This window comes from Simochromis diagramma, unplaced genomic scaffold (genome assembly GCF_900408965.1).
Source record: "Simochromis diagramma unplaced genomic scaffold, fSimDia1.1 OVJJ01000320.1, whole genome shotgun sequence".
Lineage (NCBI taxonomy): Eukaryota > Metazoa > Chordata > Actinopteri > Cichliformes > Cichlidae > Simochromis > Simochromis diagramma.
In genome coordinates, this window is record NW_024386773.1 from 11,355,913 (window position 1) to 11,383,264 (window position 27,352).

General features: G+C 41.0%; 2 protein-coding genes across 11 annotated transcripts; one reads left to right on the forward strand and one right to left on the reverse strand.

The window, feature by feature from the left end:
• Positions 1–25,984, reverse strand: LOC120719116 (rho GTPase-activating protein 40). 10 transcript variants are annotated; one of them, XM_040008060.1, is made up of 17 exons: positions 25,909–25,984; positions 25,721–25,816; positions 20,988–23,397; positions 15,723–15,949; positions 14,610–14,815; positions 13,927–14,005; positions 13,024–13,172; positions 11,834–11,999; positions 11,243–11,334; positions 10,873–10,950; positions 9,424–9,583; positions 8,585–8,667; positions 3,739–3,945; positions 2,842–2,982; positions 2,286–2,437; positions 2,094–2,149; positions 1–1,597 (listed from the first exon to the last, which is right to left on the reverse strand). In XM_040008060.1, exons 3-17 carry the CDS (start codon positions 21,059–21,061, stop codon positions 1,491–1,493), a joined length of 1,977 nt encoding a protein of 658 aa, XP_039863994.1. In that variant the 5' UTR covers positions 21,062–23,397; positions 25,721–25,816; positions 25,909–25,984; the 3' UTR covers positions 1–1,490. The 10 variants fall into 10 exon arrangements, with proteins under 10 accessions (XP_039863994.1, XP_039864022.1, XP_039864003.1 ...); XM_040008088.1 differs by lacking the exon at positions 25,909–25,984 and having other exon boundaries at positions 20,988–22,620; positions 23,317–23,394; positions 25,721–25,889; XM_040008069.1 differs by lacking the exon at positions 25,909–25,984 and having other exon boundaries at positions 20,988–22,620; positions 23,317–23,397; positions 25,721–25,889.
• LOC120719154 (piggyBac transposable element-derived protein 3-like) lies at positions 3,993–5,811 on the forward strand. Its single transcript, XM_040008141.1, has 2 exons — positions 3,993–5,148; positions 5,388–5,811. The coding sequence occupies exons 1-2, from the start codon at positions 4,577–4,579 to the stop codon at positions 5,668–5,670; spliced, it is 855 nt and encodes a 284-aa protein (XP_039864075.1). The 5' UTR covers positions 3,993–4,576; the 3' UTR covers positions 5,671–5,811.
• Positions 25,985–27,352: the final 1,368 nt, after the last annotated feature.

The window sequence follows — 27,352 nt, forward strand, 5'->3', positions numbered from 1 at the left end:
AAAAAAAGACGAGAAGACCAGCTTCACTGTGCGTCCTTTACAACTCCCTTTAGAGGTACAGTCACTGTCCTTGAGGTCACAACACCAAATCTCGTGGTGTCCAAGAGAGTCTCTTTGAGCGCTGCTCTGTGCAGCTCAGGAAGTCCGAGGATTTTTTAAATTTTAATGCCCAGGAGATCGCAGGGTTTCACAGATAAAGGGATATCAGTTCATCAGGGTCTCTTTCCCTCATTGAATGGCACAGGTGAAGAAGGGAGTTGACACCGACAAACCCCAGTCTTTGTTTACTTAAGTCATCAAAGCTGCAGAATCAATCTGGATCGATCTGGATCAACTGTCTGTTTCCAGGTTAGCTTCTGCTCCAGCAGCTTAAGTGCCCAGTGTCTTCTTTCATGCTGCTGTTTTCTCATTATTTTTGTTTCAAAAAAATGATCCAAGGGTTTTATGTTCAAATTTGTTTACACGAGGTTACGAGTAGCTCTAGATGTAAAGAGAATGTGTAAATAGGAAAACTTGCTGCTCAAGTCAGGATAGAAGGATAAGAATCAGCTTTTAAAAGCTGTGTTTCTCCTGATTTATGGTAAAGTAACACTGGTGGGTGAACAAAGAAATCAAGGTATGGAGCACCTCATGTATTACTTCATGGTCAACTATTTTTTTCTGACAAAAGTTGAGAAATCCAGAATTTCATAATAAGACTGAAAGTTGACCTGCTACATGTGTCCTTGTTCACTGAATACTTGAATATCCAGGGTCATCTGTATGAACTGGCTATAAGTGACTGAGCAGTGGTAACACTGGAGACTGATGATGTAATAATAGCTTAATCACTGGAGATGCAGGCGGGCAAATATTTACAAATGAAATCTTGTATTCCGCTGACTTTTAGCATTAGACAATAAATTTTCTTCAAATATGCACATAAAACTCTTGTATCACGTTTGAGCTTTTTACAAAGCCCTGATAAGTCATGATAGAAAAACACTTTTGTGGAGCAGATGCTGGCCTGACAGAGGGCGTGAGCTCTCTATAGCCAGAGGTGCTCTGCATCCCCATCTGCTCGCTCATGGTTGGATACGATTGCTTGAGAGAAAAGATGGCGAAGCAAACTGTCCAGCCGGTCGCTCTCCTCTTTTCTGTGCAGCAGGTTCTCTGTTGGAAGTAATGAGTCGCGTCGGCAGCTTTAGGCTCTCAGCGTTGCAACGCAGGAGAGAAATGATGTAGTGAAGGGAAAAGAAGAAGATGGAGAGAGGCAGGAAGAGAAAGACAGAGGGTAGTGTGTGTTCGTGTGATCGCAGACAGTTTTTAGGCTCTGCTCCAGGCAGATTCTCCATCTATCCGTTCCCGCTTCCTCCATCTGTCTCCCTCTCGCTTGTTGCTCACGGGATGAACAGGATATGAAGAAGTGATGGCTGTGTGGATTTGATTTTTCCGTAGACCTTGATGCCTTTATGTTTAGTCTGAAACTGAGTTTTCGTTCAGTCCATCCATCACAGCCCCCTGCTGCCGCTGGGTCTCCTTTTGATGATCCACTCTCCTCCAGGATTGCTGTTGTACAAATCTAGAAGGTGTGTGTCTGGATCTAGGCAGTGCTCACCTGCAGAAATAACACACAAAAAGTGAACTTCAAGACATATCAATTAATTAATTTACGGATCAAACAATTATGGCAAGGATCATTACAAAAATGTTCATAATGATTTTGTTTTTCCTTTAACAATAAAAGAATATGAACTTGTTTATATCATCTCTATGGTTTCTACCCATTTTTCTGTCAGCTGATTATGAATGTGCTGACTGTTAATCAATTCTAATCCTTGTACTTGTATTAAAGCATAAAGATTAGAGTTTTTCGACCACAAAAGTAGTGCAGATTACGAAAAGTTTCGGTTGTACTGTGTCAGCTCTCATGTGAGCGCGCAGACATGTGTGTAATAAGCATTTGTCTGCTCTGATAACTGCAGATGCACTGCTCGTGTCTCTTTGGCGCTTGTACACTTCATTACGTAAGACCTTGCTACACTCGTGGGCTCAGTGAGCAGAAAGACACGCAAATGTCAGTGCTGCACCGGTCGGAGAACACTTTCACTCACCGATATTCCCGCCCACTTCGTACAGGGCGCAGTCCGAATACGCCACCGAGCCGTTCCTGTTGAGAGACACGCACGCGACACCATGCATCAGGGTCTGTTTTTGTTTTTAACTAATCACATGTATGAGCAGACAGATTCGTGCAACACAGCTGGATGCATTAAAAACGTTTTTTTAATATTGTGATATCGTACCTCCGCATTTTGCCCTTTCCATTTTCAGGGCTTCTGAGGAACTGGCGGTAAAACTGGGCGAGAAGGTCGGAGGCTCTTGAATTTAAGTTAAGCTGATAATCCATCGTGCTGCTTTCCAGTTCTCCAACCTGGATTTTCACTGTACGATGTGGCTGCAGGACACAAAAAGAGCACAATTTATTCTTCCTGTTTGGTCATCATCTGGAATAACTTTGAATATCAAACGCATCGATACTTATATAGTATAAAATCTCACAGTTATTGTATTTGAAATTGATTTCTCAGTAGCTGAACACTTATGCCTTTCTTTCTACAAAGGGAATTTAGGGAACTGCTAAAACAGTTCACTGTAGAAGTTCCCACACACATGGTGCACTTGTTCATCCCAAACCGGCTTATGTCAGAAATCTGTCCGGCTCCACCACCAGCTGAAACCTACTGTGTTGCCTAAAAACCAACTGAAAGTTTCTAATACTTATAAATCAAATGGTCCTTCGGGCCTGGCATGCAGCGTCTCTAGTGAAAGAAGCAGTACAGCGCTGTGACACCAGCTCACCTCGGAGTTTTTCTCCGGTTTTTCCCTGCTGTCCGTGTGAATCTTTCTCAGCAGGTTCTTGAAGCGACGATCGTATAACTGGTAACGCCGGTTACTGTTCTCGTTCAGCCTACGCACCTGGCTCATGAGGAAATTAGGGATCTGGAGAGAGGAGCAACATGACACAATGTTTGTGACGAGTACATTTCTCATGCCAAGAAATGTTCACACACTGTTTGGCAGGAAAAAAAACAAAAACAAAAACACAGCCTCACTCTGGAAGTTTCTATAGTGAAGTAAATACAGCAGGAGTTGGCAACCTATCCCTACAAAAATATCTGCGTGGAGCTTCAAAATACATTTGGGACTTATAAAAGGGACGTAACACGTCTATTACGTACAAATGAGCCCAAAAGGGGCAAATAATTAAACTATTTTACCACATGACTACTCTGCAGGGGGTGAAAATACAAAATACAATAATTTTCTTTAGAAGTTGAGGAAAAATAGCTACTGCTTAAAACTGACCAGCTAGAAAGTTACGTCGGCTCTGAGTCCTGCCTGTGTTTGTGCAGTGATTTAAATTAAAATTAGCCCACAATGATAATGAATACAACACTTTAGAAGTGTACCAGCTGCAAAATCAGATTTTTGGTTGATTCGGACTCCAGTCCAGCAGCAGACCAAGCAGGCCAGTAGGCCAGCAGTAACATAAGCTTTGATGCACATTTTAGTTTGCAGAATACTAGTTTATTACGATACTATTAGCTTATTGGTGTATAGGCTGCATATTACTACATTTTGAGAATGTAAAGAATCACGTGCAACAACAATAAATCAAAAATGTAAATGTTTATGGAGATCGACAAAAGGAGTTGCATGTGGCTCAGGAGCTGCAGGTTCAGATCTCTGTCCTACCGTCCAGAGCAGGTCCTGGTAGCGGATGAGGAGCCTCATAACATCCGCCGCCTTCTCCGCCTGTCCTTTCTCTCCACCCTCAGTTAGTCTGCTTGGGACGGCCTTATGCAGGAACAGGTTGGGCGCCATGATGGTTGCGACGGCCCACAAGTTCATCCTGTTCTTCTTTTCCTTGGAGACCACCTTACTGAGGAACTCCAGCAGAGCCTAAAGCAAACACGGATGCAGATACAGGTTTCCTTTTGTTAAAGCTTGGAGCTTTAACCCGTTTTGCCCCACTGGCAACAATTGTTGCCAAAGTTTATCACTGTCATTTTCGACTCACAATAAAAAATCTCAAAGGTACTAATGCAACTTTTTCCACTTATATGCTAGTAGACAACTTAGACAAAGGTTTTGATTTTTAAAAAATCGTTTCCAAGTGCTTCCTATCGCATGACATCATCTGCTTCCCGCTCTTTCTGGCTGAAGACATGGCGGATGCAAATCATCCTGGAAAGAGGTAATTTTCATAAATTTCTTATGACTTTCCCCCCAAACATATTTATAATTATTTAATCATTCAAGTCTCTAGAGTAACCCTCCCCAAAAAAATTGTACCTAGGATAAATATTTTTTTGTTCATGGGCTTATTTCTGTGAGTGGCAACAAAAGTTGCCAGTGGGCACATAGCATGTCGCTAACTAAAGGAAAACACTGTCTGCAGGATTGCTCCTAATTTACTTATTTGATTGAGTATTTTGGAAGGCATGGGTGCAAACAGTTTATTAGAGGGAAGCCTATTCGTTTTGGGTATAAAATATGGAGCTTAGCATCCTCCTCCGGGTTTGTCCATCAGATGGAGCCATATGTAGGAAGCCACACACATCTGGTGGAAACTGGACTTGGTCAGGGTCCAAGTGTGGTTCTTGGCCTGGCAGAGAAAGCTGAAGTGCCACCTGGAGTCAAGTTTTACCACGACAACCTCTTCACAACCCTGTCCCTGGTGGATGAGATGACCCTGAGAGGCTATGGCAGCTGTGGCACGATGCGACAAACTCAGCTCCATAACGTTCCCTTCACAGCACCCCAGACCTTCAAGAAGACACCCAGAGGAGATGCTGAGTATCTGGTTGAGGCAGAGAAGCTGATTGTAAGGTGGAATGACAACAGCGTGGTCACCGTGGTGTCGAACATGGAGAGGGAGTTCACCGAAACTGAGGCGAAGAGATGGAATAAACAGAAGCGGACTATGGACAAGGTCAGACAGCCCAAGTGTATCCAGGACTACAACACACACATGGGAGGAGTGGACCTGCATGACCAGTTTGTCAGCCGCTACAGAGTCAACATCCGGTCCAAGAAGTGGTGGTGGCCATGCTTCAGCTGGGCCCTGAACAGTGCCATGGTGAACAGCTGGTGCTATTACAGGTACACAAGGCTGTATGTTATTTAGTGATATCACAATCGAGTTGGTGATGTTTGACTCGAGGTCATCGCTAGTGCTCTTCGGTCGACAAGAGCAACAGTGATGATATCCAGACCAACATCACAAACTCAAGTGTGATATTGCTTTTACAGAACATTCTACATATGGGGCATGACGTTGTAGAAAGGATGAAACGATGCACATTCATGCATCTATCATGCTTGTTTTGTCATTCATTTAGGTCCTGGAAAAGCGGGGAGAAGGATCTCCTCTCCTTCCAGAGGCTGGTAGCCCAGACCCTCCTCCTGCGCCATGGAACAAAGCCAAGTAGGCAGGGCAGAAGATCTTCAATGGCGGTGGCGATAACTGATGCCACCAGGTTTGATAATTTGAACCACTGGCCCTGCAACACTGGTAGCAGGTACAAGCGATGCAAGAACTGCGGCGGACGCACATCATTTGCGTGTGGAAAGTGTGATGTGCCACTACATGTGGAGTGCTTCAAGAAGTACCACACTGAGTAGAACATGCATGAAAGATGATGGAATGTATGGGAAGAAATATGTTATATATGTATATATGTTTTTAGAGGTTCTAAGAAAAAAATGTTTGTTGAGTTTTTGAGTATAAAAAAATTGAGAATAAAGAAATCAGTTCAAATTGTTTGATGTTTTGACGTTTCTCCCGGGGGCCCCTGAGGGCTCCACCTTTTTGGTATTATTTATTATGACTATATTATTATTTTTGTTGCTTATATCTATTAGAGTACTCCTCTATAATTATTATTAGGTGACATTTGACCTAGTGACAAGCTGTGTGCTCTGGCAATCAATTGTTGCCAGTCCGAAAATGCTATCTTCTTCAAAAAAAGTACAAAATGGAAAAATCAATGCATAACAGAGTCAGAGGGACCAACTGATAAAATGATATGCCTTACAACTCTGAAAAAAATCTGGGCACAAACGGGTTAATGCACTGATCTATAGCTAAATGTCTTTCAAAAAGAAAAGAGAGCACTTAGATGCAGGACAAAATACGATGAAGTGAATAATTACAGTGAATGAATCATCTGCAACACCTCTGCTGAGAAGTATGCACAGAAAGTTTCAGCTGTGACGCTGGAGTCAAAGTAATTAGTTCAGGTGGCTTTTAAGCTCCTGGTCGCTATAAATGGAGATGACTGCATACTTGTGTTTAGTGAAAATGAGTCATGGTTAATGCAAGCGGTTATATAACAGAGCAGAGTGTTTAAAATGTGGAATAGGAGCAGAGCAATACAGTAATGTGTTATGAAACAGTGCTTTTGGTCAAGTGTCATCCTGGATACATTTGTGGAAAATCTAAGTAGAGTCTGTAGAGTGTGACATCAAACGTGGCAGAGCCTGTTGTTCACAAGTACCGTTTTAACACGTGGGGTCATTCACACATTCTGTAACATTCATGTAGCGTTTTACACTTTGAACTTGGCTCTGAAACTTGGAGATTTTCTTCATGTGCATGCAAGTGAAAGGAACAATGTAACACTACAAAATACTAGAAATTTGACATTAAATTAACATTAAAAGATTAATACAATGCAGAAGGTGGTTTAGTATCATCTTGATAAAAAAAATAAATAAAAAAGGCTTTTCCCGAGAAAGAGAGAATCCTTAAATGTATTTACTGTTCAGTAGAGATGGGCAGTAACGGGTTACAAGTAACGGGTTACAAGTAACGCGTTACTGTAATCCGATTACTTTTATCAAGTAACGAGTAAAAGAAGGGATTACTATTGCAAAAAAGCTAATTAGATTACTGTTACTTTCCTGTAAGCACGCTGCGTTACTGCGTTACTAAAAACTGGAGTTTTTTGCGAGTGTCTCATGACAATGACGTAAGCGAGTGCGACGTTCGTGGCAACAGCTGTGTGCAGATCAACAACGGATTATATATAACGAATGCGGCAGAGAGTATGACGTGCAGCGTTTAAAGCGTGGAAGTACTGACCTTACTTTAAGTTTGATTCCGTAAAAAGTAAAGATTTCGCTGCTCACTGCGTGGGAAGGAAACTTCTTTTTACAGCGAAAAAACCCCCTAAACTTCCGCGCAAGCACCGACAGTACGCTGCCACGGGAATATGAAACTCCCAGATCCTTCCACTGACCGCTAGGACACACCTGCACCAGGGCAAACCTCCGCCTGCCCCACTCCTGCTATACAGGTGAAAATAGTGCAACAGGACCGCTGAGTCTTTGATTTTATTTCTTTTCTGCTGTGTTTTACGTGCATTTATTTGAAAGAGTGTAAACACAAAAAACTATTTTATTTTATATGCTGGAATATGCAGAAAAAAGTTAATGTAAATGTTAAACAAATTTCTTCCAGTCAGAGAATGTTGCATATAATTTAATGTTTGCTTCATGCGTAAATTTAAAAGATTAAAACTAATAAAACTAGTTTCAAAAAGAGACTTTTTCCATTTGATTACATTTTGTATGATGGATTATGCAGAAAAAATAGAATTGGGCTGAAAGATCTATCGCTTTATCACCTATTCAGATAGTTACTTTAAAAAAAATTTACAAAGTACTTTTGAAAATAAGTAATCAGTAAAGTAACGGGATTACTTTTTTGGGGAAGATTGCTTTTTTCAAGTAACTTGACCAACACTGCTGTTCAGCATTAATGAGACAGATGTGAAGCTTTCACACATTCTGGCCTTTGAACTGAGTGCTAATAATAAGCTAGTGTTCTTCCTGATGTTCTTCCAAAGCACAGCTTACATGAGCTCTGATCCAGAGGTTTAACTGGACTTGTTGGATATCAAGTTATCAGACAGCGTTCACTTACTAAGTATTCCTGAGCCCACGCGCCGACTTCCAGGACAGACTTGTGTCTGTTTTTAATGCAGTACTGCATGAAGATTACAGCATTTTATTTTCTTTAAAGCAAGTCACTGAATCTCTAAATGCTTTGATGAAATTTGCTTTGATGAACATTTTCTGTTTAAAATATAGTACCAAATGATTAAATCATTGTTGCTGTTATTTTATTTACATGTTAGGCAGCATTACAACTTTTTGCAAGTATCAAAAAATGTGACTAAAGCATTAAAAGTATGTGAGTCCTTTAGCACAAAACAATATAAAGTTATTAATATTTATGCCGTCAAAAGAACTTTTCTCGTTTTTGAGTAAAGACAAAGTTTGACTTTGACTTAACATGTATCAAATTCAAAATGATCTGTTTTAGCTGTGCTCCTAAACGAAATCATAACAAGTTAAAGTGAGTAAATATAGTAAATAAAAAGCACAAAGGTGGTATGTGAACAGAAAAGTCATATTCCATTATCAAACAAGCCCACAATAAGGAGCTGCACGGATTGCTGCCAGAACAAAAAGGCTTTACTGCGTCTGAGAGCACGACTCACTGTTTGTGTCTGTGTTGTGTTGTCTTTACCTTTAGTGTGTTTCTGTTGGGCTCGGGCAGCAGCAGGATGAGCAGGTTCAGCATGTGGAGTTTCTGTTTCAGCTCTGTGATTTCTAAAAGAAGAAACAAGTAGGTAAGACACACACACGCACACATAATTCATTTCCTCTGTTTGACAAAGAATAATGGTATGTCTAAGGATTAATGACAGTGTGACAGGTGGCCATTAGCTTTGTTAGCTTATGTCTCTGCGGTCGCACATCATTCATCATCGCAGTGATCCTCCTCGCAAGCTACACACCAGCTAGATTCTATTAATATCAATCTGTATTTTTATTAAAGTGAAACTAATGCAAATGCACTGATCTACAGTACAGCTGTGTCACTGCACATGTATTTGTGGCAGTGCAGGGATACTTCTTAAAATGGTATCAACTTGTTCATCTTAATTTTAATTTTTCAGCCAGAGTAGAATAGATAAGTGTCACACGGCGCTGCCGTCGAGGTGAAGAGACTTAGATAATTATGATGTGAATCCTGCTGAGCTGTCTGCGAAAGTGGGCAGCAGATTAGTGCGAAGAGGAGGGGAAGAAGAGCTGATGCTCTGTACAGTAATTTGATACAACCTGGCAACAATGAATGAATGATCCAAAGTTATACTCGGGTACTTTAGCGGTGAAATGCTGATTGACTGTATGGTTGCACTATAAATATAAAGCCTTGTCCTAAAAATGAAAACCTTTAAGGATTAATACAAACATCAGACACAGTTCTCGTCAGCACAGTGTGCTACAACACTGTGCCACAAATATAACACAAATACAAAAGATGTTTTATCCAGCAAGAGCTGTCACTTAGTCTTGACTGACCCCTGACGGCGCTAAAGTTGTTGAGGTACTCCGCGGTGAGCAGAGGAGCGGGCAGCTCCCGGATGAACTTCTTGAGCAGTGCAGCGGCGTCGTTCGGACTCACTTCATCCCATCTGACATGCTGTGAGTAGAAGTTGGCCTCCAAGTTCTGCTGCAGCAGCTGCAGACACAAAAGATGGCGGTTTAAGAGCTACGTGACATAAATGTTGATTCAAACTATCGACCCGGCACAGATAATGTCGAGGATCAGTCATCGTTTAAAATTTTCAGCGTAACTCAGCGTTGACAATTTGAAAGCACATTGACCTGTATGCATTTAAAACCTTTATAGTAATAAATTATGTATTCATGATGATGGACCTCAGGACAAAGGTATCAAAGGTGTTTCATGTACTTTCACACACTTCATCACAAGTGCATCTGTATATGTGCAAATTTAACTGACAACAGTCTTTATTTGTGCCTTGTGTAAGGCTGCAAACATTTTTCTATTATTAGCTCTAACTGTGTTTGAAAAGTCATGCAGAAAATATGTTACAGGACCAACTGGATGACTAGACTTAAACTAAAATCTATTTATAGTTTCAATCAAATTAATTTTGTTAAACTTTCATAGAATAATGTTTGTGCTAATTTTGTTCATCTTAATCTGTGTTCCCCGTCTCTGTCTTCATGTTTCACTGTAAGTTACTCTTTTTGGTTACTTCCTGTTCTACTCTGAAGGTTTCTCATTTCTGTTTTTGTTCCTGTTCCTCCTTTATGACTGTCTGCTTCGCCCTCATTAGTTTCACCTGTTTAATCATTCCCACCTGTGCCTTGTTTCCAGTCATCAAGTATATATTCCTCTCTTCATCTTAGTCAGATGGTCTTTGTTCCTGTACTTTTTGCATTTTGGACTCATGTGTTAGCATTTCAGTCTTCCTTAGCAGAAATCAAAACACCAAATGCCAGTGGATGCCGGTGGGTCACGCTGTGTAAGCATTAAATGCATTAATACATTTTAACTGTTTGATTTGCTGTCAAAACAATAAACTCAACAAATACCAATCCAGCTACATCTCTCTGTGTAATCGCTGTCATCAACCCCAGCATCTGTTCTAGCTGTTTTTCCTTCTTTAGAGCTAACTGGCACCCTCTAGTGGCTGCTGATATTTAATTGATTCACCGTCACCTGAGTGTGTAAGAAATTAAATACTTTATCGTGAGCGCTGCTTTACACCAGCAGCTGCAAAAGCAGTATTGATTTTGTCTCATTGGACCTTGTTTTTCTAAATGTCAGCTGTAGTTAAAGTCGGCAGAAGCCATTTGATTTTCCTCTCTATTGATCTGGAATTTCTGACATTTTACAGTGTCAATATTTTGGCTGGTTTGAATTTTTTTTTTTTTTTTTTGCTTTAAACATCCAGTTATTTATTACAGTAATGAGGTGTGTAGACCCTGCTCTTGTACCTTGATTCTGGACTGAGATCCTGGGACACGCAGGATCCCCTCCGAATCGATTCCCTTTTTCTCCAGAAATGACAACAACTGCAGAGAGAGAGAGAGAAAGACGTCAGCAGAGTTGAGCATCGTTAGATAAGAATCTCTCGATCACCTCTGCTGGTTATACTCAGTAACTGCTGCTACAAACAGGGTGTGGTCAAAGTGTTTCAGATGCAGAGGACACGGGGCCCGTTTTCTGATTTTGATTCGAAGACGTTCGTGAAGTTTGTGCGATCAACAGATTTGAATCATAAACATCATATATAGAACACAATATGCACAAACAGTATGTATGCTGTTTAGGACACATGACACAGATATTTTTCAGAGTTCTTACTTCCTGCAGCAAGAGAGGAATCGAAGCGCTGAGCTTCAGTTTCTGATCGTTCTCCAGCAGCGTGGCCAGTGGGACTCCAAAGAGCGGGCTCTCTGTGAAAGACCAAAGAGTCAGTCATGCCTGCCCTCATATAAACATCTGGCCCGAACAGAATACGGGGCAAAGTCTCAATGTTTTGTGTGAGACGGGTCACTGCTTTTGCTATACTGTTGCTAACCCACATTTTTGAAGGTTATTTATGACTGATTGTTTCTAAAGAATATGTAACCACAGTTTAGTCTAGTTTTTCGTGCTATTCTGTGTGGAGAATACGCATGTAAAAAAGATTTTGAATATACTCAACTCGTCAGTACACCGGACACGACCACTGTTAAACTAGTTAACTATCGGTTAAAGAACAGGAATAGTTGGCGGAAGTGAAAAAGCTGTCAGGTTTATATAGATGGCAAAATCTAAACACACAACATACAGTTAAAATCCATCATTTTCTCTCCAGTGTGTTTATTTTTAAAGCTACTACCCTCACAGTATGCCTCAAACATTTCTATGTGTGCTTTTCCTGTAATGACCTGATGGTGAATGAAATCACACCTGGGTTTTTCCTCTTGCCAGTTTTGTGTCTTTTGACCTCCAGCTCTAGGAGGTCGCACAGCGCCGTCATGTCGATGAGAGCCAACTGACGCACCTTCTTCATGTCAGCGTGGGAGAGATCTTGAATACGAGTCACTCCAAGACGGCACTTGGGGCAGATGACCCGCTGGGGAGACGATAGTGGAAGGAGAGGAAAAGCAGAAGGGGGCCAGAGTGCAGTTGAAAGTTAGAAAGTGGAGGTGAAGAGGGAGAGAATACAGAAAATGTACAAACAGGGAGAAAAAAAGAATGGAAGTGGAAAAATGAAAAGAACAAGCATGACATGCAAATTAATTTCTGTAAATAATACAGTAATTATAATGTACTTTACATAAGTTTATCTCTATGTAGTGTGTTAGTACATGTAACCTCACTAATTAAAACCACTAATTCTGCCCTTTTTCAGAGCAAACTTATTCAGCCTGAAATAGAAAAATAAAGCTGCTGGACTCTGTGACACAACAACTCTCCTTTTGTTTCTGGCTAATTCCATCATTCCTTATCTCCTTAACCCTGTTATCTAAGCAACAGCAGAGCGCTGATTGTTGCAAATGGCTTATAATAACATTTGTGTGTGTGTGTGTGTGTTTGTGCGCATGTGGTTTTACATGAAAGTCTTAATCCAATCAGCGACTGAAACGTACACTGGTTTCTGTTAGTGTGGCCCTCACCCCTTGATTTTTTTCTTATATAGCTGTAATTACTGTTTTTTTTCTGATAACAGCCTGCCGGTTGGTGATGCTGTTGAATATTTGAGGTCTCAAGATGTTGTAAGACTTAAAAGCTTTCGGCAAAACATGCTGTAACATTTAGAAAAAATCTGTTCTTGTCATTTATCTTCATGAAGGTTTGAGTGAAACAAGCCGATCATCAGCGCAGTGACAGTAAGTTCTTTTACAGCTAAGCTTAAATTGAACTAAACTGCCCACTTGATGCGTAAATCACGCTGTTACTAGCACTCTCTTATTCTTTTGAAATCTTTTCTGCCAACAGTTTTTCTTAACAAAAGAAATAAATGTACAAGTAGATATATTTTATCACCAGAACATTTATAAAGCAGAAAGCAACATATTTAAACCCCAGAAGTCTTCTGAAAGCTGCAGCTGTCCTAGAAAATGAGTGTGAGAGGTGAAAACTGTTTGGGTGCTTACGGGCAGGGTGCCGTCCTCCTTCCTGCGCTGGCTGTTATTCTGTGGCAGTTTGGCTTGTTTGATGAGGATGACGGCCTGTTCACAATAAGCCACATCAGTGATGAAGTATTCATCTTTGGGAGTTCCTCGCTGATGCTCTGGGGTCACAGCTGAGCAGAAAACATTTCCATAAACAAACACCGGCCTATTAGTTCAATCAGGCAAGACTACTGTGGAAATGTCACAAAACTAACCTCCAAAATAAAAAGGGAATGTATAATATGAAGAAAAGAACGATAAGGACAAAAATGTACAGGAAGCCCTGATATGAGGAAATGTTCTGTGAACAGACTTTGTGTCTTATCTGCTAAATCAGGGAAACAAATCATTGCATAAGCACATAAAAACAAGAATACTGACGTCACAACACCTTTAACTGTGCCAAAAGTTCATCTGTAAGACAAGTATGCTATTGTGTTAATCATGACTGTTCCTCGCTATCGGATGTCTGCATGTGTTCAATACTTTTGAAAAAATGAAAAATGAGAAACAGGATTGTCAAGTTGGCAAAAAAAATACACACAGGCAGCATTAAGCAGAGGCCAGTGGTTATCCAGGGATTAATATGAACCAATGAGAAAACAGATGACGCAGCCGTGGCCTGAGCTACCTTCATCAGGCCCCCAGAAATCCGAAGCTCACCTGATTTCATCATCTATTGCAGTTAAACATGTGAGTCATTATCAAAATGACACAATGGTGATGGAAAATCCAAACAAAGGGTTGGTTTGAGTCAGGTACTCAAAGAAAAGTTTAGAAAAGATTGAATTATTTTACTGAAATTACTTCAGCCAGCGTTTTAGAATAGACTAAAGAGCGCCTCCACCACTTTGTTATTTCCTTTAGTAGGTGAGCAGCTCTTACCTGATAAAGGTGACTTGGCTACCGATGCCATGCTATTTTGGGCTGGGTCTTCACTATGCTGAGACTCGGACACGAGGGTCTGTAGAGGAAGATCACGGACATGTTAGTTTCCACAATAAGTCACACTAATAAATATCAGCTTTATGTGTGTTCTCTACCCCTGGGAATTAAGTGTGTGTTTAACTGTGTCCACTAAGTGAAGGGACATGGTCTGTGCAGGGTGTTTCCTTTGATACAGCACTGATAAGGATCAGAAGAACAGTGTCTCTGTTCCCCTCTAAGGCTGTCTCTGAGGACAAAGCATGGCCTTTACATGTGATTTGCCTTCATTGTGACAGATCAGTTCTTCCATCAAACAAGACAGCATAATACGCTGGAACAATAGAAGACCCTGAATGTGTCACGACAGTTACCTGGGAACTGAGTCTCTTACATTTTACTGTATAATCTAACGCATGAGAAACAGATATTCTGCACTTGCGTTAACCTTCACACAGTTTCTGCAGCAGTGCTGAAACCGGAAACCCGGGAAACCAGCTGATGTGCGTGTATCAAGAAAAGCTGCATGCAAATTACCTGCTTTCCTTTAATTAGTGGCTGATATTCTACGATGTAAAACAATCATTACCGCACAATTTCCTTCTTCAGATACAGTCAAGGGTTCAGTATTTGAGCATCCTGACCTGTGAGCTGAATATGTCGCGAACGTCACGCGGTGGCGGTTTGTTCCGTTTGCGGAGCGTGTAGGTCTCTACTCGACGCTTAACGGCTTCGGCCTGCGTCTTGGTCAGAGTGGACAGCAGGGCAGTTTTGTCTACCGTCTCAGTGTCCTCACTGATGAGGGTTGACAAGCCAGCATCGGCCAACCACTGCTCCTCCTGCTCTCCTTCTGAAACACATAAATATAACGCTGGGATGTAAAAACACAAACAACGACATGATGTGGATAAAATGCATTTAAACATGCAGAATGACTCAACCCTATTAACTCTGAAGCAGTTTTGTGTATTTCAAATAATACTAAATTACTGCAACTAACTATGTAGCTTTACTAGAACACTATTTGGTAATATTTGCTTAAAATTGTAAAGAAACATGTAAATTGGGTACCAGGAAACCAATCCAATAGATTAAAAAAAACCTTTAATGAAACTTCTCTTTATATCCATAATTCTAAATAGGGAACATATTACAAGGCCAACAGTTCACTCAGTTGGCTGCAGTCTAAGTGATCTATAATAACTAAACTTGAAGTATAAACAACTGTAGGTGGTCCAAAGGCTTTAAAATGATAACTTAGGCTGAGTGTGAAGTTTAAAACAATTGCTCTTCAACACTTAATACAGCAGTTAGTGAATGTTCAGCCATAAGAAACATAAAACTGAACACTCACTCACTCACTATTCATTAGTAGCAAAATTAAAAGAGCACCCCTGTTACAAAGTGACATGAAAAGGATCCACTGAATTAACACAATCAGATCATCTGAATGGGCATAACAAAAAAGCACTCCTATTAGAAGTCAGTATTCATGAATGGCTATTTGGCTCCTGCATATAAAACAGTCTCTGCCACAGACTGTTTGATGGTGTTGTCATGGTGACGAGCGCTACTTTGCTGCATGAGAGAAACCTGATATGTTGCCATGGCTAATGCATCATTTCATGGAGACTCTTCACTAGCAGCTGCTTTAAGCACTAAATGTTTATAATGCTATCACATAAACTAAAGCGAGTGTCTTTTTCAGCTCTTTCTTTACATTACTCCTCAATCAGTGCAGGATCTGCAGTATTTACCTTCGGAGTGTTTCGAATCTCTCCTGCTGCAGTCGTCTGCGTAGCCACTCCCCTGTTGGATATTCTCAACCTCACTCCAGAACGAGTCCAGGCAGAGTTTATCAGGGTGCTGCTCCTGATCCTGAGAGGGCGGCGTGTCCGTGTGTTCGCTGTGAGAGAGTTCAGCGGCTGCCTGGTCCTGCGGGCTGGCCCAAGGCTCCACGCTCATCTCGGTGGGGCTGGGATCTCTGGTGCAGACATACACACACGTAAAGAAATCACACGCATGCATGCAAACAAATGGATAGAAACACAAAGGCACATACAAACGCAGGATGAATGGCAAAGACTGAGGTGGTGCAGGGAGGGTGAATCCTCCGGAAGAGCCCAGAGAGATGGAGAGACAAAAGGAGTGGGATGGAGGGAGGGCAGGAGTGTGGAGAGAGCCGGCGCAAATGGACACAAAGGGGGGTCTCTATTGTTCTTGTGAAATGTGGCCCAGAGGCAAAGTACCCCACAAATCCACTAGATGTCACTGTAACAATGTGAAATCTGTTTTCCTCAGGGTTACGCCCTTCTGTGAATGTCACATACTAACAATGGAAGACAAAATATGCAGCTCTATAATGAATAAATCTGATCGGAGTCTCCTTTCCGTACACGTGCAAGGAAAAGCAGCCTGTATTTCCTGCACAGAACTGAAAAACAAGGGTTTCTGCTCTGTGCCAACAATAGGACACACTCCGCTGACAGATGCACTTGCACCCTCCAGTATTAAATGTGACCCAGCGATCTCAGACACAGGAAGTAGCCTGACTGCACATCAATGATTCACTCCATTGGTGTGCAGCCTGGTCACATTCTCCAAGTCACCAAATGTTAAAACTCATACCAAAGCATGCTGGGGAATTTCTGTGGAATGCCTGGTGGCTTATCATTAAGTAATATTTATCAGAAAATACTCGTCATACTTTCAGCTGTAATTCTGGTGAGCTTATCGAAATGTTCCTCACAGATGCCCACATCAGCCACCAGTCAACAAAAGCTGGTTAGTTTTATTCCATATTGTGCTGTAGTGTTCCTAACCAGTTTCAGAGGAGGCGGGGCACGGGTGGTGGTGGCAGAGGTGTGAGTTTCAACAGATTTTCAATGATCGGTTCTTTTCTTGCAAAGTAACAGCACGGAGAAACAGAGACACAAAAGTTTATATAAGTTTGTTCTTCACTGATATTGCCCTTTGCACTCCAAGATCCATCACCATTAAACATGAATACATCAGTTACCAGATTATTAAAACAGATTATTATTAACAATAGAAGTGGTTCTACTGAATTAAAATAAAAAAATATTTTTTCGTAACTGTCAAATTGTATTAAGTAACAGCTCCACAGAGATTTGTGAACCAAATGGCCTCTTGCCATTTGTTTTCTGATCTCGAAACTAGAGAGGCTACATTCCAACACACATGCAGTACTCTAGGATACAGACTAGCTGACAGTACCTACCCCAATCCAATGAATTTCAATGGAAAATCTCAAATATTTCAGCAATTTTAGGAACATTTCCCAACAATGTTTCTTCCCAAAATATATCACAACCGTGAAGAATCCAGATCATGAATTATTTACAACAGACATTAAATTAACTGCAAAAAATGATGCATAAATCCACCTTCACAGATTGATAGTAAATGGTAAAATGGCCTGTATTTGTATAGCCCTTTTCTTAGTCCCTAAGGACCCCAAAGCGCTTTACACATCCAGTCATCCACCCATTCACACACTGGTGATGGCAGCTACATTGTAGCCACAGCTGCCCTGGGGCGCACTGACAGAGGCGAGGCTGCCGGACACCGGTGCCACCGGGCCCTCTGACCACCACCAGTAGGGAACGGGTGAAGTGTCTTGCCCAAGGACACAACGACCGAGACTGTCGGAGCCGGGGCTCGAACCGGCAACCTTCCGATTACAAGACGAACTACTAACTCTTGAGCAACGATCGCCCCTAACCCAACAGTTTTATAGTTGCAATGATCCTGGCAACAAGCCTTCAATAATGCGTTTGTCTGCTGATAACGATCAGAAAACAATGGAAAATACCACAAGGCATGCCAGAGACCAACTGTTTTATGCAGTTTGCAAGTGCTTGAGAAGCAGATGTCTGGCATATGTGTTAACTTTGATAGTTACATATTCCCGTCTCCTCTGATGACCAATTTTCAGTTGTTCGAGAGTTAGATAATACACACCATCTTGGTAACACCTACCTCTACCAGCTCCACTCAGATTTAAATGAATAAATTAATAATTAAAGATACTTTATAGAAGCTGATCAAAACTCTCCAGCCAATAGGAGTATGAATGTTAGTTTGACCATAAAGCGAATAATGATACATCCATGAAATAAATAATCAGTGATGTAATAAAGGCTATTGTTCACACAAAAGCTGCTTCATTATATTACTCACGTGCAGCTATGAAAACCATCACATACGAACCTGGCAGTTCATATGTGACCCAGGTGAAACTCATTTATATCTCACCAAGGACTGTCTGTAAACTCTGACACAGTTAGCACATGTGATAAATGTTGGGATAAAAATCTAAAGAGAGTCACCCTTTTAAAACTCTTCTGTAAGTACAGACTTCTCAACCAAAAGTAAATCTACCGTAACCTCACAGAACCTTTTGTTCTTTTTACCGCAGAACCTGTCATTTGCACCACTTCTCTTCAAGAACAGAAAGCACTCCAAACCTTCACCAAAGCTCTTGTGAGCCAGCTCCGTCTCTAACTCTCACACACCTACCTGGCTTTCATCTTGTGAAAGGATATCTTCACGTGCTTGCCCTTCCATTGAGTCTGTGGACGGAGCCTTAAGCGGCTCGGTGTGGAGCGTGAAAAATGCGTACTGGGCATGCTGGACATGAGCGTGTTCACCACTACCTCCGCTCTACCTCCCATATCCACATTCCTAAAGAAATCCAGGAATTAGAGTCTTGCACAAAATCTAGCTTTATCCAGTCCCGGTTGATGAACACTGTGTGAGAGCGAAGCAAATCTGTCCGCAGCTCTAGTTTCTTGTAAGGTGACAGGAAGCGTCTTTAGTGTGGCTCAGGCTGTGTGGCATGTTTCTGAGCTCGAGCAGGAATGCAAGAGGGAGTGACGACTTCCGTGAGCATCTAGACATCACTCACACCTGTCCCCTCCCATGTTACTCCGAGGTGACGCGCCCTGCCTTATACGCCTGACTGCCATCTTCTTCCCTGCTGGTTCAAACTGACATCTATGACCTGTCACATTTCAAAACCTGGCTTAAAATGCTTACCCTGAAACACAAAACAGTCATTGTTTTAGGACAGTAGTAGTCTAAGTGGACAGAAACAATGAACCCTTGAGCAAAAGCTTACTTGTTTTATGTTGTATCACATGTTTATAGCACTTCAGACACTGTACTGACCTTTGAACATGAGCCTGACGACGTTTGTTAAGCTCATTAATCAAGGATTCTTAGATGGCCAGATGAAGCACTTTAATCCCCTCTTCAATGTATGTGACAAGAAATAATTAAATCAAATGTTTCTAATGATGAGTCCCCCCCCCCCCTTTTGTTTTTTTAAAAAGAAAAACCCAGCTGTAAAGTGTTGACAAATTGCACAAACGTGCGGTCAGACAGCTAATGATGCAGTAGGTTGCATCAAATCATACCTTATATGTAGAAGAAAGACGCATTCGTTCAACTGCATACTTGGGCACGGGTAAACATTAGAAAAAGAATGACTGTAATGTGACCAGAGGATATGATGTGTGGGCTGTCTGTGCGCACAACAGAGTAAGAGGAACATAAAGTGAAAGTTTCTCAAGTTTCTCAAGTGCAACAGGTCTGTCAACATTGCCTGTGAGTATGTAACCCCCAAAGGCCTCACTCAATCAGTGACTCATCCTCGGTCTCTCAATACTCTATTGTCATGCTGATGTCCTACATATCAGCTGGGGACGTGAATACACAAACACCTGATAAATGAGGGGGAAGGGGCCTAAAACGTTTTTATATTGTCTACTGATAGATTATATATTTGTTTGTTTTAATAAAAGCTTGAAGAAATATCCTCATACATTAAAGTTGGCATGCCTGCTGTGTTCTGAATTTGTGCAAAGACTCATACAAACTGAAAATACTGCAGGACTCAAGCTAAAAATACCTCTAACTCCCCTCAGATGAGGGATTATAAAGAGGAATAAAGCTAGCTTTGAATTTTCTCCCACGCTGACTCAAGAACCAGGAGGAAAAGAATCATTGTTTAATTTTAAATCGGGTAATAATACTCCTCAGCTTGCCAGCAAGCCACGTAGCTTGGCCACAAAACAAAGAACATGCTTCATACTAATGCTAAAAAAGGAATACTGAAAATGTCATGCAGCTGTAATTGTTCTTTGTTGAATAGACCTCCTATTAAGACAGAGTATCAACAGGAAGCCATCCACTCTGAGAGAAGAATGGACAAAACGTGACCCTGTTGTCTACCGGGCAGGGATAGCTCAGTAGGTAGAGTGGTGGCCCCATGATCGGAAGGTCGGGGGTTCGACTCCACTGAACGGCTACCCTGAGGTACCCCTGAGCAAGGTACCGTCCCTACACACTGCTCCCCGGGCGCTGCACTGGTGGCTGTCCACTGCTTCACTGGGTGAATGGGTTAAATGCAGAGGAACTATTTCCCTATGGGGACTAACACGCACACTTTACCTTTATGCTCAGCACGGTGGGAAACACAAAGTAACCCCAACAACAACTCTGGTGAAGGAATACTGCAATCCACTGAAAAAGAGGTCTGTGTAGTAACACAGCGTTTCTTCCTTATAGCTGAATTCTACTGAAAGCCTCTTAGAGTACAGAGAATGCGACAATTAGCTCACACAGCCTTGAGCAAATGCTTTTTTTCCTAAGTCATCCCAGCATGTAAGATCTGTGACATGGAAAATCACAAACGCATGTAGCAGATCTATAAAGCACCGAAATCTTACAAAAAAGCGCACCAGAATAGAGATTCACCTACCACCAAGGTGCACAGAGAAGAGCATAAAGAAACAAATTTTTATATATTATTCGTCCAAATAATAAATATGAATCCATCAATAATGTTATATGTTTTAACTTCTTCAAAAAGGGAAAAATACAGAAAAGCAAAACAAAATTTTTAATCAAAGACACACAAACAAAAGTGACACCACATTTCAGCTGGTTTAGAGTTGAGCCGCAAGCCTCAGCGGACCCCGACAGCCTAATCCTACCTGGCCTTGTATCGTCCAATAACCCTGCCAGAGAACAGCAGCAGGGCCGCCGAGCCGCTTCTCCCCCATGGCATCCTGCTGTTGTCCCCCGAAACTGCTGCAAGCTGTAGGAAACAGCAGCTGCCTGCCCCTGGCAAGCTGTTTCCTTGTAATCTCCTCAATGCACAAACACATTAGAACAAGGACAGTCTGACTGTGCTGGCAGAAACGTCACTACTTCGCATCCTGAGGCAGGAAAGGAGGTCGCCATGGGGGGCTCGGCAAGGCTAGAAGCTGACTGGTTGAATAGCTGACGAGGCTGGGACAAACAGAGGAGAGATACCATATGAATGGTTTTTCGGGACGGCGCTCGAGCTGAACAAATGGATGGAGCACAGAAAGTAACATGTTTGTCTTAATAGCCCTATGGCTGGAATTAAGTTTTGGATTAACTTGTGCTGGAGATACATCATTTACTGGAACAAAGAAAAATGTGAAACATCCTTTATAATATTCACTTACTGATTCACTTAAACCCAAGCATAGTAATCTGCAAAACTGTGTCTTTAACTTGTCCTTTAGCCCTGAGCACGAAAAACAATTAGAGACACAGATGCTCGTCATTTAATGGTGTCTTCTGAGAAACGTAGAGACAGCTATGACATAACGTGGGACACCTATATGCTTCAGTTATGTTAAACATAGAAGAATCTTCCAGAAAACTAACTTCCTGCATATCTAACTAACATGCATTTCTTTGGACTTGCAATTGTTATGCTGTGAGTGGACAGTGCTAACCACTACATCACTGTCCCATCCATCAACATTTAGCCTACATAAAAGTGAGGTGTGGTGTAAAAATAATGAAATAGGTGCTCATTTAGATTTTTGTAAAAAGAAAGAGTATCATAACTAACACAATGAAAAAAACTCTGTTTGTAAATCTTATTTGAGTTCCTGTACAAGAATGTTCCCCCACCGAACAGCTTCCGTGTCTACTCCAATAAACATGTCAAGTCACGGCAGTCACTCAACACACGGCGTCCTCCTGTTGACAGTTTACCTGGCGGGTCTGATACACGTTCTGTGTTACTGGCATCTCAGCGCTTGGCAGTGGTCCCCAGTGACTCTCAAAGCTCAGTTTGTGTTTAACAAGACAAAACCAAATTGAAGGCCGCAGGGACACCTCTTCAGATTCTAGCTTTCTCATCCGCTCTGTGCTGACACTAACACACTCCTTATTTTTCTTTGTTTATTTTAATACGCCAACCTGAAGTCTCTGAGGTCCCTGTTTCTGTATTTGATTTCCTAAACTATTTAAATTCAATTCAATAACAATATAACACTAAATCACAACAACAGTCATCTCAAGGCGCTTTATATTGTAAGGCAATAATAAAATTATGTAGACACTAAATTGCAAGTTAGAATCAGGCTGTCTTCTTTGACTTTGACTGATGACTGTCTTTCCTCTGAACTCAAGCCCCTTTCACACCTTATCTGCCAATCCTCCTTGGCTCAGAGATACGCCAGGGAAAAAAGGAGAGTAGAGAACGTGATGGCGTGTCTTCATGTGACCCCGCAGATGGCATGTGACAGCCAGCTCAGCCTCATGCCCTGCTCTCTTCTACTCTTGGCAAACAGACCACTGAGCCTTTGCGGAGCGGAGGGAAAGGGAGGAGTAAGACAGGGAAGTGAAGGAGAAAACAGGTGGGGAAGAAAAACATTCAAAGATAAAAGATGACAGATTAGGATAAAATGTGGTTATAGAGCCACAAAGCCTCACAGTTTCCACAGATTTGTGTTTCTGGACAAAGGTTTTCATATCCTGAACACAAATTTTCATCAGACTGGTCTCATCAATTAATATACAAGGGAAGAATTTGGACCATTTAAGAAGACTTTTCCCATTAAAATACATCAGTTTCAAAGTCCTGCTCAGATTCTCTTAACGGAAACTGTCTCGCTAAGAGATTCTAAAAAATGTAAACTAAAATAGCCATGCAGCTCAGACTGAGGCAGACTCATCCACACCTCCAGATCCAAGCAAATGATGACACAGTGTGAGTGGCAACAGCTCATATTCACACACAGTCAAAAACCTGGCCGTGTATCAGATGCATGCTCGCTTATTTACTGACACAGAAGCTCACAGAAACAAAGCGATGTGGTGAACTGCATCATCAAATAACCATGCAGCCCATGCTAGCATGTTTTATGTTTTACAACCATAACCAGTACAATTCCACAGAAACCACTGAGGCAAACATTTGGTGAACATGTACAAAACACTTTCTTGGATGGGGAAAAAAAATGAGTCATGCACATGCTTTTTTCACTGTATACATACAGACGGGCAGAATTGAGCTGCAGCAATCGAATTCCACACTAGCTCGGCACACTAAGTCATCGGGGCCGTGTGGTTGACCTTCTGAAAGCACAGACGGGAAGTGAGTTGGGGAAAAGCTTTCATTATCTGCTCATATGAACATAGCGATGCATCACTCAGCGTCCCTGGGTGAAGCTCTGAGACTGAACCAAATGTAAAAACCTTAAAAGTCCGACTAAAACTGTACAGAGGCTCATGCACTACTTTGCTGTTCTATTTTGCTTCTCATGACATGATTAAACTCAAAGTAGGTTACCTGTAACAGTTCAGCTTCAGTTAATTAGTAAAGCATTTCCAATTTGGCTCATTGAGGTTTTAGAAAGATTTATTTTAGGCAAGCTGGGCTTACATGGACTAACTATGGCGAGTTCTGCTGTGTTTACAACTTCAAGAGACTATGCTTGGCATGAAAGACGCACAAGCCCGGTTGGTTCATAAGAAATAATAATCACCTTAAGGCTTATGATAACAGCTTGCATTCTTAGAAAAGATTCCTTCTTTCCCCACCCTACACAGAAGATCAGGCTCAAGGTATTTCATTGTTGACTTTCAGTTCTACTTCATAAACTGGCAGTGAAAGGGCAACAAAGCATACAATGATATTGTTTTCCTGAAACCCTACACTTACACGATCATAACCACAATAAATGATCAGGAACATGATCTGCAGCATGTAAACAGATCTCTTCTGACCAGGTTAAAAAAGAAAAACAATTTCAGTGACTGCATTTCGTTCACTGAGCATTTTCACAAACACACACTGTCTTCTCTGGTGCTGGCAAAGGGCAACGACTGAAGCGATGAGATGTCACAGGTTAAGTCTTAATATTTAACAAGTCTTTGGCATCATTATATTCTCTCTATTGAAAACAGACAGGCTGCCAGAACATAGATGTGTTCGCTGAGCAGAGCAGGGCTTAGTCTAATGGCAATGAAAGCTAGAATACGTTCTCCTCTGCCATATGGAGCTAAAGTGGATTACAAGACAGAGGTATTTTGCACTGACTCTTACCCTTACCCTTTGGACCTGGAAGCAAACACCGACTGGCCAAGCTTTTGCAGGTATTATCTCTTACCACTGCAGCAAAAATTGTTCCTGTTTACAGAGAACATTCACAGTGGCCACATCTTTTTATCCATGTGAATAGCAATCATAAAACCCAGGATATTAAAGGGTCTACCACTACAGTACACAAAACTGTAGACACATGCCAGTCTAAAGCAATGGATTGAAAGAGATTTTTTTTTTTCTTAACTTGAAAACCAACAGCAAAAAGCATTAATCCTGTTTTATTTTGGTTTGTTAAATTTAATATATTTCACTGTACTGATTTCAAATTAGTTTCTACATACTTGTTTTAACATATTGTGTTACACTTTACTGAGCTGTATTCTACTTATTTAAGGTATTTTGTGATAGGGAATGCTTAACATAATTGCTAACTGCTACAACAAGGGAATTCATGGAACAGGTAATTAACCAACTATGTCCTTTTTTTGAAGGGGGATAGACTCTACTACCCCGCCCCCCAAAAAAGAACTTGTTAGGCTTGTTATTAAATGGCCTATCACTACAAACATTTACAATGCAGCTGCATTAAGTAGAGCCGAAGTAATACTGTGTAAAGCAATGAAAACACTGATCCACCCTTAATGACTAAATTAACACTGAAATCAATATTTAAAATGTAAACAAGTAACTTTTTAAAAATTGTTTTTGCTGGAACTGCTCATGTTGTTGTGGTTTGTTGTGTCCCAAAGTAATGTAATGCTGTTTTAACTAAAATCCAGGAAGACTAGGACAGGTTTATGGGACTACTAATCGGGCTCATAATAAATAAACAAATACTACTGAAGCACCAAGGATGTGTTTGAGGTGATTTGGAAAGTGTCTACATAGTTTATCTATAACTGAACCCACGACCTGCAGTTTTTAGATGAAGCCTAAAATATCCTCCTCAACACATATCAATATATTCCAATATTAGATTTTATAAACTGTCTAAAAAGAGTATAGGCTTAAAACATGAACAAATACATACTGCTACCATAATATGCAGCGATTAAAATTAGGGGAATCAACGCTTTGTATAGGCTCGGGCTCTCAGCTGCACGTGAGGCGGAAAACGCCCATAGTAACAGGTTCAGAGACCCTAGCAACCAGAAACCTTTATAAGCGAATGCAATAGAAAAATTGCACAAAGCTCTAGAAATATTTTCAATAAAGACAGCCTTTTTGTGTAGGATAAGACTTGTGTTTTAACCAGAAAAAATATCACCGTGCTTGCCAAACTAGAAAAAAGGAGGGTAGGTGGCTAAGTGGAAACAAAGCGTCGCGTCCAACAAATAAAACCGGTTTCCTTACCTGTGAAAATGCTGTCGACGCCCCCGGTGTCCGAAGGCTCGACCGAGCGTGGAAAGAATGTGTTTCCATGTAGTCCAGCAGCAGCAGCGAGTCTTTCTGTGAGTGATAATGACAACAAGCAGATGGGACGGGATGAGATGAGCGAGGCTACACTCTCCTCCGCTTTCAGTCCACGTTATCCTTCTCACCTTGCGGCTGACGTCACTCCGCCGGGCTCATCAGCAGCAACCACATGATGTGCAGTTGTACCTCAATCTGCTCCTCTGGCGCTTTTTAGCTTAAACCTCAAAACCTAGCGTTAACATCAAAAACACCAGGGAAAGGTGCAGTTTTTTGCAGTTTCTCTGTAAAAGGATGATAATAATAATTATTATTATTTTAAGTGAAATGTTAGCATGAATATCAAGATAAACAAGTTAGGGGAAGAACATTTATACATATAACCATTTGCGTACTTGACATACATATAAAATATAAATTTATATTAAGAAAACAAATATTTTCTTTACTGATTGCTCACACGTGAGGAAAGTTCAAGATTTTATATCGCTTAATAGACAAATAGCCTCCTGACTACCAGGGAAAAAAAATGTTGTCCAATCATTGTTTTAATTATTACAACAATGAATGTTAGATTTCAGAGCTTTTCCCATCTTTTTATTTAACTCTCTCCAAAAAATGAAGCTTATCAGATAAAGGATATATATGTTTTTATGTAAAGTAACCTTTTGCTCTTTCATCCCCTTTATTCATGTGGATTCTTACAATAGTGTAGTGTTTCTTTGTAAAACTGTATCATATTATAAAATAAATATATTGTTTCTGTCACCTTGGTTCAACTTTTAATAAGCTCTGGAGGGGAGATTCTGCTGGTATCCGCCCAAATGACCTTAGCTATTAAAAAGAATATAGGGCTTTTATAGCTAAGGCACCATTTGTCTAAGCTTTTATGATGCAGTACATTTGGAGAGCAGCCTAACCTCTAATAGCTTATTATTAGTCTCTAGGGTAAAAAGCAACCCATAAAAATGACTATACTGGCCCCTCTGACTATGAAAAGTTGTGTGACTATATGCAAACTCTGCATAGATAAAGTATATCATATTTTCAGCTTTACAAGAAATCCTTTTTACTTGTCAGTGTACCATACCCACATGGCTATAGTACTCACAAAAAATAAGTCTCATAAGATTGTAAACAGCTGAACTTCTGCAGCTGTCACAATGAATAGCAGCATTGAATATGAAGAGCCTGACTCTGAATGACTAAGCAACAAAGCAATGTTGAAATAAATCTCACAAGCATCCGCTTACTGGACATTTCAGCCCTCTTTCCCTGTTGAAGGCCATAAGATGCAGCTAAAAATATAAGCATTTCCGGTAAGTGTTACTTATGCCACCAGTTTTTGTCAGACTGCCATTTGCGAGGTCAATAACCAACCTTCATGCTCACATTAAACAATGAATCAGCTGTGTAAAATAGCACGTTCACATCCAAAGTGCCATCTGTCTAAAAGTTTGACCACTACTTCCTGAGATACATTCACAGCTGTGTGAAAATGCTACATTATGGGTTATTTTCAGCTTCAGCTGGTCAAGACTGTAATATCTGAACACCTGCTGCGTGAGCTGA

Coding starts and splice junctions, on each gene's coding strand:
- LOC120719154 (XM_040008141.1), top strand. CDS start 4,577: ATGGAGCCATATGTAGGAAGCCACACACATCTGGTGGAAACTGGACTT. Junction 5,149..5,387: donor AACAGCTGGTGCTATTACAG/GTACACAAGGCT, acceptor TCATTCATTTAG/GTCCTGGAAAAGCGGGGAGA.
- LOC120719116 (XM_040008051.1), bottom strand. CDS start 18,662: ATGGGAGGTAGAGCGGAGGTAGTGGTGAACACGCTCATGTCCAGCATG. Junction 11,335..11,833: donor TGGCAAGAGGAAAAACCCAG/GTGTGATTTCAT, acceptor GGTCTTTCACAG/AGAGCCCGCTCTTTGGAGTC. Junction 1,598..2,093: donor CGAAGTGGGCGGGAATATCG/GTGAGTGAAAGT, acceptor TTATTTCTGCAG/GTGAGCACTGCCTAGATCCA.